At 38.5% G+C, this 13122-nt stretch overlaps 1 protein-coding gene across 1 annotated transcript; it reads right to left on the bottom strand.

The window, feature by feature from the left end:
• Positions 1 to 906: 906 nt before the first annotated feature.
• On the bottom strand, positions 907 to 5602 carry LOC141250281 (keratin, type II cytoskeletal cochleal-like). Its single transcript, XM_073669920.1, has 9 exons — positions 5093 to 5602; positions 4262 to 4470; positions 4116 to 4176; positions 3931 to 4026; positions 3177 to 3341; positions 2914 to 3039; positions 2402 to 2622; positions 1309 to 1343; positions 907 to 1214 (listed from the first exon to the last, which is right to left on the bottom strand). The coding sequence occupies exons 1-9, from the start codon at positions 5600 to 5602 to the stop codon at positions 907 to 909; spliced, it is 1731 nt and encodes a 576-aa protein (XP_073526021.1).
• Between the last annotated feature and the right edge of the window lie 7520 nt (positions 5603 to 13122).

The raw sequence follows: 13122 nt of genomic DNA on the forward strand, positions 1-13122 counted from the left end.
TCTGTGATGAGACGTTGATCCAGGGAATTAGTCTGCTGTATGCTAAGATTAACATGTTAAGTTATAGGCTGAACACGATGGACTTTTGTCTACCTTCAACCTTAAAATCTATGAAATTATGAAGCTATTAGTGAAGAAAAAAGCTTATTTTTTCTGATAAGATAAATTGCAAAGTTTGTTTATTCCCTTGCACTATTGATTTATGCACTCTGCTGTAAAAACAGTGATCATTTTAGTAAAATATTGATCTCTCCTTGGATACAAATTATACAATGACTGAAACACAAAACAAAGATGATATTCATGAACTGAAGTTTATTGAACTGAAATAAAGAGAGAAACTTGTACAGAAGCTAGAAAATAATGGTTAAAGCAATGAGGAATGTCACTGGTGAATTGGTAAGGATTAACAATTTAAAAGTATACTGTGCTTCAGTGTCATATTTACACTTGCTAATCACCATTTGATGAATTCAAATAAATATGAGGGCTAGTCGAAAGTTTTATGTCTACATTAACAGACTGTGAAGACATTTATAATTAAATATGATGATCTATGTAATTTTTAATGGTTCCTTATCAACCATTAAAAATGTTAGCCTAAGTTATGTTGAAAATATCAATAATTCCTAAATACAGATATTTTGAATTTAGTTTTACTTCTTTTCTTAAGTTGTTTCCATAACTTATAAACATGTCACGTGTGCAGAATTAACACGTCAATTTGAAAGAATAAACATATATTGTTATCTTCCATGAACTAGTATGCTTGTAATATGCATTATTAGTCACGTCATGTACTTATTACGGTAAAACAGGCATGCAGGCAAAAGTAGCAAGAAATGCGAGAATGCAAGAATATAGCCAATCAGAAATATTTTTCAATTAGTCGAAGATAATATGAGATTATATTTTTCTAGAGCTTGATGAGGTAGATCTAGTTGTGGTCACAGTTGTGCTGCTTCCAGAGGAATATCCAGATCCAGTACTGTAACTTCTGTTGACATTTCCACTGCCAGAGTTGAAATTGTTTCCACCGCTGAAGCGGTTTCCGCTCACTCCAGCATTGCCACTGGCTCCACCACTGAAGCGGTTGCCGCTCATTCCTGCATTGCCACTGGCTCCACCACTGGCACCACCGGAGCTCATTCCTCCATCATGGTAAAAGCCACCTCCGTTGCAGTTGGAATTTCCCACAGTAGATGTAATAACAGCTGTAAGTAAAAGATTGCACATGTATTACATATTAAGGATTATGGATGATCACAGCAAAAATGAATAAAGATGGCTTGATGGAATAATACTTACATATCTTAACTGGTCCAGCACATTCTCCAGAAATCCTACAAAATAATCAAACTAAATTAATTCAAAAGTTTCTAAAGTTTTATGTTAAAGGAAATATGTCAGCACTTTTCAGGTTACCAATCTACTAATCCCACTGAGTAGTTTAAACTTACCTAAGTGGCCAATTATAGCAGTAGGATAGCAGAAAAGAATGAACTCACATCTGCCTCACATCATATGAATGTAGCTAGCAAGGGTCCACTGGCCATTGTCTTACCATTGTCCTTGATTTTCAACACTTCAACTCTCTGCTCTTTCAACTTTACTGATTGGTCAAGGGTTCCCTTATGTCAACATTATTGGCATTGAAACCCTGTCGCTGCTCTGTACATTCCTGGGGTAGGGGTGGTGCATGTCCAGAAGGTCATTGAGGCTGTTATCCACAGATGGAAAAGTTGCTGGACATACACCACCCCCATGCACCTAGTTATATATAAACTTTTTGGTAGTTGCTGTTTAATAGCCTCTCACCACAAATGATATAAAATAAAAAAATCACAAAAAAAAGGCAGCCATATTTACCAACACTTGGTTGCCTAGTATTATAAAGTAACACAGATAGGCTTGTATGACTGGCGACCTATATAAGTCTTATCCATGTGAATTTATAAAATTAGGCAACCATCCCCTCCATGAATGGTAGGTGTGTGAGTGGTTGTTTCATGAGTATTTGCACCTGTGTTGCCTCCGCCTTTACCGTGGGTCACTGCTGCATCCTTTAGTGCATTAGTCGGTGTTGGTAAATATGGTTGCATTTTTTCTGTGATGTTTTTTTGTTTAATAGCCTGAAATGACTAAAAACTCTCATTAATGATCTCGAAGACATATTAATGTACAAGGTACATAATGTTTTTTTCATTAAAACTTTGCAAATTTGCCAAGTTACCAATAAATCTTTAAGCTGGAAAAAAGAGGCTAACTACAGTTATGTGAACATATAATACTAAATTGATCTCTTGATGATATTTATATTAAATTGGTCAACTTAATAAATCAATTGTTTTCTCTTGTTTTTTTGATTTTTCTTTTAAAACTGTATTAATTGTATTTATACCTGCTCTCTTCTCCTTCCAACAGTTTCTTATAGGTGGCGATCTCGATATCCAGAGCCAGTTTGACATTCATCAGCTCCTGGTATTCTTTCAGTTGGCGAGCCATGTCCTGCTTGGCCTTCTGCAGAGCTTCCTCCAGATCAATCAGTTTATCCTTAGCATCTTTGATAGCCAGCTCTCCACGATCCTCAGCTTCTGCTATGGCAGACTCTAGTTTGGCTTTCTAAAAACATAAAAAAACATAGATGTTACTGTAAAAACACAGCAGTGCTTTCATTGACACACGTGTAAATCTTTTGACAATACTAAATTTCAGTGCAATATTTCCTATAACAGAGCATTTACATTCAGCTGTGACCATAATCCTTGATTAAGCCCCAGAATTCCTAAAATACATGTGAATCATACAGATAGAAACTACCACATTTTAGAAATATAATAAATTTGAGACATAATTGTTGTAATTTAATAGGCTATCATCTCATTAATCTATTGCAACCTATTAATGATTTACCTGAGCTTTTGCATTTTCAATCTCTGCTTTGAGCTTGTTCACTGTTCTGTTGAGATCTGCAATTTCATTCTTGGTGTTTCTCAGGTCATCTCCATGCTTTCCTGCTGTGTTCTGTAGTTCTTCATACTGGAGAAATGTAAAACAGATTTTCATTAATTCAGTGGAACTGATGCACTCCAATCCAATGTTTGGCCTTGGATTTTACTGTGCCTTGGATTTTGCTCCATCGACTGAGATGGGAGGTTTCTTCAGCCTGCACTTACTTTTGATTGATACCATGATTCAGCCTCAGCTCTACTGTTCCTGGCAATCTCCTCATATTGGGCTTTGACCTCAGCGATTATGCCATCCATATCTAGATCTCGGCTGTTGTCCATGGACACAATAACTGAGGTATCAGAGATCTGATTTTCAAGTTCACTTATTTCCTATAAGATTCAGAAAAAAAAACAACAAAATAAAATGTAAAATTGCAAACATTTTTGAGGCAACCACTCAAATTTGAATTGAAAAATTATCCTTTGGAGGGGTTTCTCAAAGAATGTGGACAGTATATGATAGATTTTAAATTATTTAAGGACAAATCTTGTCAAAGAGATGGTCTTTTGAAGAGGGCTTGCTACATAGTGAAACCTCTTTCACCAAACCACCCACAATTGCTGCGGTAAAAGATCTGGAGGAAGGGGTCTTTCTAAATTGAGAGCCAATACAAATTAAAAATTGTGAAAACTGTCACAAAAATGTTATCTTGATTATCAGTAGATCTCTCGAAAACATGTTTTTTGGAGAGGTTTCATCATGGTGCAAATTATTGTAGTATAATGTAGAAATACATATGAGTAAAGTTCTGTGTCTAATTCCATACAACGCTTCCAAATAAAGTGTATTGGACCAAATAACCTTTTTAAAAATCAAAAAATAATGACCTGATTTGTGCAGGTTTTGCAAGTCATCAGAGCTCACTGTATATTAAAGAAGCCAATAAAAAGTTTAGTGTCATCACAAATAATAACTTACCATTTCGTAAATAGCTCTAGAGAAGCAGATCTCATCGGTCAAGGAATCAACCCTTGACTGTAGGTCAGTTTTGTTCATAAATGCTGCATCCACATCCTGTAAATTATAATATAAATTGTGTTACCCAATCTGTACTAATGATCTTTTTTCTCTTCCACAAAATCATGTAGGACATGTCGTGTCACCTTTTTCAATACTACAAACTGATTTTCTGCTGCTGTGCGCTTGTTCAGTTCATCTTCATACCTATAGATAAAGTGACAACAAGTCATTGTGAAAGAGTTACTCAATATTATGCTAGTATCGATGAAATACTGAAATAAAATCATACTTTTTCTTGAAGTCTTCCAATAAATCTTCCATGTTCCTCTTCTCGCCTTCTAGACGAGACTTTTCACTTTCAAAGGAATCCAACTGCCTTCTGAGGTTAGATATGTAGGACTCGAAAAGAGGCTCTACATTGCTTTTTGCTGTTTTTTGATCTTGCAGGAAAGCCCATTTGGTTTCCAGCATTTTATTTTGTTGTTCTAAAAACCGCACCTATGAAATTCAATTTATAAGTTGGCATTATGGTATATGTTTTAAAAACAATGTAGAGAATTGAACTGAAAAAATAATAATAGTAATAAAATTCTTATTACAGTATTTGTATTAGTTTTTGTTTCACAGTACAAACTATTGATTGGTAAGAAAATAAATATAATTTATTCAGTATGAAAGAACAGGTACACATAAAATAGTAAACTTTTTTTAGGGAATTGTATAAATGAAAAGGAAAAAAGTACAAAGAATAAACAAGGAACATCAATAACATGACTAAATGAGTGACAAACTGGTACAGAGGGAGGAAAGACCCTGCCCATGAGGGCTTTCAATCTAGTAAGGAAGGGTGTTAAGACAGTAGGAGACTGTATGAATACAGTTAGAGACATCATATGCAAACTACTGTGAACCCAAGTACGACAGAACATTCTACAGAGATGCTAGTCATGGTAGACAAAAGTCTGATAGTGAAAAATATGTAATTTCTCTATTTACTGCTTGTCTAGACTTGGAAGTTGTAGGCCCAGCTGAACAAATTATGTTTCCACAGTTCTATAATTTAGTTACACTGCTTATGTCTATCATGTTTCTTGTACTTGTGGGTGTAGTATGTACATACCTTGTCAATAAAGGAAGCGAATCTGTTGTTCAGTGTCTTGATCTGTTCCTTTTCCTCTTTTCGTACTTTCTGGATATTTGGATCAATCTCCAAATTCAAGGGGGTGAGAAGACTTTCATTGACAGTAACATTTGTAATGTTTCCATATCCACCAGGCCCAAAGCCAGATCCACCAAAGCTTGAGCCTCCATATCCCGCTCCACCAAAGCCAGCACCACCGAAACCTGCACCTCCAGGTCTGCCAAAGCCAGCTCCAGATGAGCCATGTCCAGAACTCATGCCACCACCAAAACCACCACCCATACCAGCACCTCCATATCCACCCATTCCAGTATTACAACTTGCAACAGAAATTTTTCTTGTTCCTCCAGCATTATAGGCACTTCTGCTGTACTGGGACTGCATCCTTGAGCTACTATTGCTTCTTGGAGAGCTCATATGGCTCCTGTTCCCATTCCTTGGCATAGAGGAAGAGCTGAAATTTCTGTATGCAGAGTTACAGTGAGCCATAGCAGGAAAGGATAGATGAGACTAACTGCAGTGTAAGCTTGAGAGAGTAGTTCTGATCTGAAGGCAACATCTCCTTTTATATACAGGTAATGGGTATGGCAGCATTCTACAACACAAAAATACCCTGTAATTGCAGTTTTATTAATATAAAGCGCTGGCATGGCATTTCATAGCACTATCATTCACAGAAAAGGAAATAGCTACACACCTTCTAAATTGCAAAAAAATTTACACTTGGTTATTTTGCTACCTATAAATCAAGACCTTATTTTTTAACATGTTAAAAGAATAATTAAAACATAATAGTAACAATGTGTCATTAACAGCATCATAAATGTTGCCTTGTGTCATCTCACCTTGTTATTTTCATGTTTTCTGTTTGTCTCATATAACACTATGGTTAAAAACCTTACATAAACCTATTTTTATTTTTTTTATAATGGCTCATAAAATATTATGTCCGTTTTCAGGATTGCTAGTTTCATTTTTGTACAGATGTTTGATTTATAGGGGCTATTGCACAAAAAGACATTAGAAATGGAAAATACGTTTTTGTTTACCTGTGTCATTTGGGGTCTCCACTAATCTAGACAGGCAGCTTCATGATTCACAGTTTTCGCACCATAATAAAGAAAGGGATTTTTTAGCAATCTGCACATTTGTTATTTTGTCAGTGAAGGTAAGGGGGTAGAGAATTGTCTCTTTAATACATGGTCATCAAAATGCTGGATACGAGAAACACTGATTGTTAAGAAAGATTTTGCTTCAGTTGTGGTGAAGGAGTATTAATAAATATGTGTTAAAGACAGATTTTCTGTACAGGTGTATAAGCTAGTTATAACTAATTACTCGACTTCGAAATACAGTGTAATAGAGGCTTATCTGATTTTGTTTTCTATCATATTTTAAGGAATAATTGAAGGGGTTGACACATTTGAAAAGAAAGTCCATGTATGCGCCACCTCTCCTTTAATTGTTTATAGAACATTTGGATATAGCCAAGTACAGCACTTGGCTATCTTATGCAATAGCATACTCCATTCAAAGGGGGTACAGTATTTCAACACATGCTTGGTCATTGTTCCATTCTTTGGATCCTTGAGGTTCCTAGCTGTGGGACACCCAGTGATCAACAAGTTAGGAATACAAATTTGCAATAACCCTTTTAGAGGGATTGTCCCCTGATTGAATATCAGAATTCTCTGTTATTTATTTTACTCCCTTAGGTCTCCTTCACAAGTCCTGGTGATTCCTGTACACGAAAAAACAGTACTGGTGAGATCCATGGTTGGTGTGCATATGCCATCCATATGTTCGTATGTGACATCCGTGTGCTATCCGTATGTCCATGTGCCATCCATGTGTCCATATGCACCATCTGAGTTTTGTCCAGGGAAAAAATGGATGCTATTTATACAATTTATTTTTAAAGTTTAATTGCAAGAAATTTAACAACACAGGATTTGCAGAATTGAGAACAGATGATAGGTAGATAGATAGATAGATAGATAGATAGATAGATAGATAGATAGATAGATACAGTAAATAAAAGGACTCTTTCACATGTCCAGATATTTCTGGTATTGGAAAAACCAGTACCAGAGATATCCGTCTTCGTGTGTCTGTGTGGCATATGTGTGGCAAACGTGCGCCGTATTCTGCTATTCCTGTCTCCTAGTATAACAAAATAAAAAACTCATTATACTCACCTGGCCTGAGGCGAACGCACACGCTGAGGAGCAAAGGAGAATGACTCGCTGCAGCGAGCAGGCTCCTGACCTGCACTGAGCTCAGTGAGTGATATGACACTGCTCAGTGAGCTCAGCACAGTACAGGGGCCCGCTCGCTGCAGTGAGTCATTCTCCCCTGCTCCTTAGTGTGTGCAGTCACCTCAAGTCAGGTGAGTAAAATGATTTTTTTTTTATTTTATTGCTATTTTTACACTAGGAGACAGTCGTAGCAGAATACTACTCTCAACATTGTTCCTTTCTGGCGCTGATCACAGCGCCAGCAGGGGACAATGATGAGCGCTGCCTCCAGCACCCGGCGCTTGGAAACAGCGCTAACTGTACCGCTGATTCTCACACGCCGGTTCGTGTCACACTGATGACACATGGATATCATCCATGTGTCATCAGTGTGCACATATGTTGAATGTTTTGCGGCCCATGAGGCATGTAAAACACGGACATGTCAGAGTGTTTTGCTCACGGACACACGGTCCGTGTAAACACACTGAAGTGCGCTCAGACCCATTCATTTGAATGGGTCTATGTGTGTAAGTGTCTCCAGCACGTGTGAAAACCCTCACCACACGTACTGGAGACACTGACGTTTTCAACATTTATTTAAAAATAAAAAACACATTTATACTCACATTACGCCTATTCCTCTGAAACCACTGTCCCCTGCTAAAAAAACACAAAAAAACCATATACCTGTCTGACATACTGTCTCATGCCGTAATCCATGTCTAAAATAACTGGTTTCAACCTGAATGGTGCTAAGTCGCAACCGTCCAGGCTGTCAGCCAGGACACAATGAGGTTCGGCGAGCGCAGCTTCAGTGACAAGCGGTGATTACTGTGCCCGCTGTGATATCACTGAGGTCACCACAGTTCATCATCACGGCTCGCAGTGAAGTGAGCTGGGAACACACCTTTAGTGACCAGTAGTAACCTCCATGACGTCATCGCTTGTCACTAAAGCTGCACTCGCAGCACCTCACTGTGCCCTGGCTTCCAGCCTGGATGGTCGCATCTTGGCACTGTTCTGTTTGTAAACCAGATATCGTAGTCATGGATTATGGCGTGGGACAGTATGTCAGACAGGTGAGTGATATGGTTGTTTTTTATTTTAGTTTTTTTTACAGTGGACAATGGCTTCAGGAGATTTGATGTAAAGGTGAGTATAAGTGTTTTTTTATTTTATTATTAATTTTACATTGGATGTAGACATCGGGAGCTGCCTACAACTCTCAACATTGTCCCTTGCTCACGCTGATCTCAGTGCGAACACGGGACAATGTTGAGAGCTGCCTCCAGCAGACATGCCGGGGATCAGCCCAAAAAGCACTGCAGATTCCCAGGTGCCAGTACATGTTACCCTGATGACACACGGATGTCATCTGCGTGTCATCATTGTGCATGTGTGCAGCACGCATTTTGTGTGTGCTGCACAAAAAAACCAGACATGTCTGTGGGTTTCTCACACGGAGACAAGGTCCGTGTGAAAAAACTGACCTGTGCACACACCCATTGAATATAATGGGTGTGCATATGTCAATATTTGCGGCTTTTTAAAAAACGGTCACATATAGACATACAAAACGGATGTGTGAAGGGGGCCTTATATAGCCCCATTAATTCAACAGCGTTTTACAAAAATCATCATTGCTGTCTCCATTGGGGCTCACAATCTAAGTTCCCTATCGGTATGTCTTTGGAGTGTTGAAGGTAACCGGGGAACATACAAACTCCTTGCAGATGTTGTCTTTGGTGGGATTATAACCCAGGACCCCAGCTCTGCTAAGCAACAGTGCTAACCACTGAGCCACCATGCTGCCCTGTTAGATCAAGAAAAGCATAATTTTTCAATTTGAACAATTTTAAAAAATATTATCCTGTCCAGAAATGGCTGTTTCATACTTATTATTGTGCCCACTAGTGTTCTTTTGATATCAGTCCAATGTAAATTGACCAAATTATGATATGGCAGAATTGCCACAGATTTTCGGAGCAGAACCCACACTAAAAGGTACAATGCGCCCTACACTAAGTGGATGTGGTAGCCTTAAACCTTACCCACACATAAAAGAAAAAATTTGTATTGAAATTAGGGATTAGGAAAATCAGGGAATCCTAAATCTGCAGCATATCCATTTGCACTAGATAGGGTGAAATCAAAATGAAAACCTCATTTAACACAAAAAGATTGAATGATAACTTGTAGCAATAGTTGGTTGAAAAGCCTGCTGTGTGTGAACGTACCTACAGTATATATAAGCCAAAGTAAGAATAAAAAACATGGGTACTGATCTAGTAAGGTTCAAGGTGTGATCTCAGTTTTTTTGATTTTAGCATTATAACTTTTAGGTTTGCTTTACAGACTTCTCTGACTGTCTTATTCTTATGAATATTCTTTGTAGAAATCTATGCACATGCTGTAGAAGTAAGGTCTCATTCACACGTCAGTTTTTCGCGCACAAGTGCTATTCTTTTTTTTTTCACAGATAGCACTTATACTAATGAGTCTATGAGGCTGTTCACATGTCCGATTTTTTCCTTGGACCGAGTGGTCTGTGCAAAATTGCGGAGACATGTCCAATATTGATCCGAGAGTCGCATCAAAATCATCAATGCAAATCTATGGGTCAGTGGAAAAAATCTGACAGCTCTCGGATGGCATTCACGTGCTGTCTGATTTTCACACAGATAGGTGAAACTCTAACCAAACTCTGATGAAAATTTGATGAAACTGATGAAAATCGCTGATGAAATTCGGTCAATTTTTCTCATACCTCAAAAAACTGATGTCTGAAGGAGACCTAACTTCAGTCAAATATAGCGTTAAGATTTTAAGTTGTGGACATTTCTACAGCAAAAATGCCTCATGTAAATGTAACTTTTTTGTAAACTAAAAGAGTTTTCCACTTTTTGAAATGCGGATCCCCCACACCCAAACAAAGCCAGAAAGTACTCATGCTACTCCACTCCAGCACTGGCTCCTCGCCACTGCTCTGGTCTCTGCGTTTTGGCTGCAGTGGTGACATCACATCGGCAGTTCATATCACTGCTTCAGCCAATCACTGAGCTAAGTGGCTCATGCTGTCTACATTAGCAGAGCCACTGAGCTCAGTGATTGGCTGCAGCAGTGAATCGGATGTGAGTTTTCGACATTATGTCACTGCTGCAGGCAAAACACAGAGGCTAGAGCAATAGCAGAGAGTCTACTCTGGACCTAGGGAGGGTGAGTAGTGTCTGGCATGTTATTTTACATTACAGAGATTGTTAGGGGTCCGCCATTTTAAAAGTGGAAAACCTATTTAAGTCAGTTGCCTTAATTAAATAAAGCTGTAATGTATGATAGACGTAGCACCTTGTAAATGTTACCTAAATGTTTCTTTTACTGCATTGCATTAAAAATGACTAACATGGAAAATATGACTTTTTAAAGACAAATTTCAATGATAGAATTTTACTTGAAAAAGGCCCTTTGCGGCCCAAACTTTTGGTAACCTTCTGGTATCTTGGAAACGTATTTCTTCTATCGCATTAAGCGACTAGGTGTAGAGCCGCTTCCAAATAAGCACAGATGTGCAGGAGTGGTGTGGAGAATCCAATATACTGTAGATGTTGAACCTTGTATTACATAATCTTGACCAATCTAAATATAAAGATAAATGTAGATTAATCCATATATTACTTAAACTTAATCAGTAGCATAGATAAACATCATGGGACGCATAACAAGAGTCCTGATTCGTCTGACCTTCTCCCCCCAAAAAATATTTGGAAGACTCACAGCTCATAGGCACAGTGACAGAATGGCATATCTCACTAAAGACAGGAAGATGGAAATGTATTGTGGTACTTCCACAGTAATTTTGACCCCATTGAAGACACTTAATGTTCTTACCCACTGGAGTATGATGCTAACAAGGAAACTAGCAGTACACTGTATGATATTCTCACAGTGAATTCCCCCACAGTACCCCTCGCGTGCACTGTATAATGACCCCAGATTTGCCACAGCAAAGTATGATTTTTCAAAGTGCCCCACCCACAGTAATATACTCTCACAGTTCACCCACACACAGTAAGAGGTGCCCAATGACAACAACATGATATTATTCCCCCACAGCATCCCACACAATATAATACTCCCCCACAAAGTATGATTTCCCCACAGTCCCCACAGATTATGATGCCTACACAGTGACTCCACTGTAGCATGATTTCCAAATAGCCCCACCCCCACACACAGTATGATGGCCCCCATTGCTTTTGTATACAGTATGATAACCCGCACAGCACCCACCCATACACACACATTAAGAGGTCCCCAGTGACCCCAACATAGTACGATGCCCCCACTGCCCCCCTCCCAATAAAGTATGAATTCCCCACAGTGAGTTCACCACAGCATGATGTCCCAACAGTCTCATACACAGTATGATGGCTCCCACTGCTTTCTATCACAGTATGATAGTCCACACTGCCCCTCACACAGTATGTTATCCCCACAGTGACCCCTCCACAGTGTGATGTCCCAACAACCCTCACACAGTACTATGGTCCCCTCAGTCCCCCACACTGCGCGCAGCAGGTGTGATCTGGTGATGTCATCCCGCGTGCTGTGCCGCGGTGACGGCTCCCCATTCTACCATTGTATTCAATGGTATCTGCATTTTGAGGATACAGATACCATTGAAATTGTAATATTAATCCCGCCGCAACTTCACAAGCCGCCTAGGAGCCTTGTGGCCTGCTGCTATTAGTAATATTTCACTGAACTTGATCGATAAGACTTAAAAATAGTAACACATAAAGGTTATGAAATAGAATTATTTATCCATTGCTCATACGGTACATTTACTGAACAGTTAAATGGCCAAATACTATGTGTAAAACAAAGCATATGTAATCAAGCTATAGTTTGTTGGGTTGGGCACAGACATTTTACTATCATTCAATAATAGTTATGTCATCATGACACCAAGCTTGTTATCCTTTACTCACAAATAATGAATATAATTATTTCACCAAAAAAACATTCACTCTTATAAGTCACACATAAAAGGACTAGCAGGGTAGGAAGAGGGTAATTGCCACATGTGCCAGTCTTGATATTGCTAGTAAGAAATTAACAATAGCTTTGTACATTTTCCACAAGGATGACAAATATAAAGCATAAAAACTTTAACCCCTTCCCGACTCAGCCAATTTCTATTTTAATTTTTTCCTTCTTCCCAGAGCCATAACTTCTTTATTTTTCTCTCAACATAGATGTATGAGGGCTTGTTTTTTGCAGGACGAGTTGTAATTTTGAATGGCGGCATTCATTTTAGCACATAGTGTACTGGAAAATGGGAAAAAAATACAAGTGTGGTGAAATTGTGAAAAAACAAATCACAATTCTGTTGTTTTTTGGGAAGGCAAGTTGAAAGCTTTTGAGACTACTCAGGCCTCTTCATCAGGCTAGTATAACACAAATTCTAAAGAGTCACATATTTATACACAATAGGACACAGAAATAATGCAATAGATGAGACAGGTGACGAAAAGCAGAGCTATTACTTTGAGAGAGATTGTCTTGTGACTTGATGTAGAATGACATAAATCTATGCGACACATTCATTCCTGCTCTGACGGTGTCAAAGGTCACCATGAGTTTATATTCTGAGACTCTTCTTTCTCTCTGAGATTTGAAGTTACCTTTTAATACCAGTAATTTCATGTCTTTGATGCTTTGATCAGGGGAACAAAAATGCTTGGCTACAGGTAGATCTATTCTTTTTTC

The sequence above is a fragment of the Phyllobates terribilis genome, unplaced genomic scaffold (assembly GCF_046119375.1).
Source record: "Phyllobates terribilis strain yellow unplaced genomic scaffold, ASM4611937v1 Scaffold_2__4_contigs__length_985480577, whole genome shotgun sequence".
Lineage (NCBI taxonomy): Eukaryota > Metazoa > Chordata > Amphibia > Anura > Dendrobatidae > Phyllobates > Phyllobates terribilis.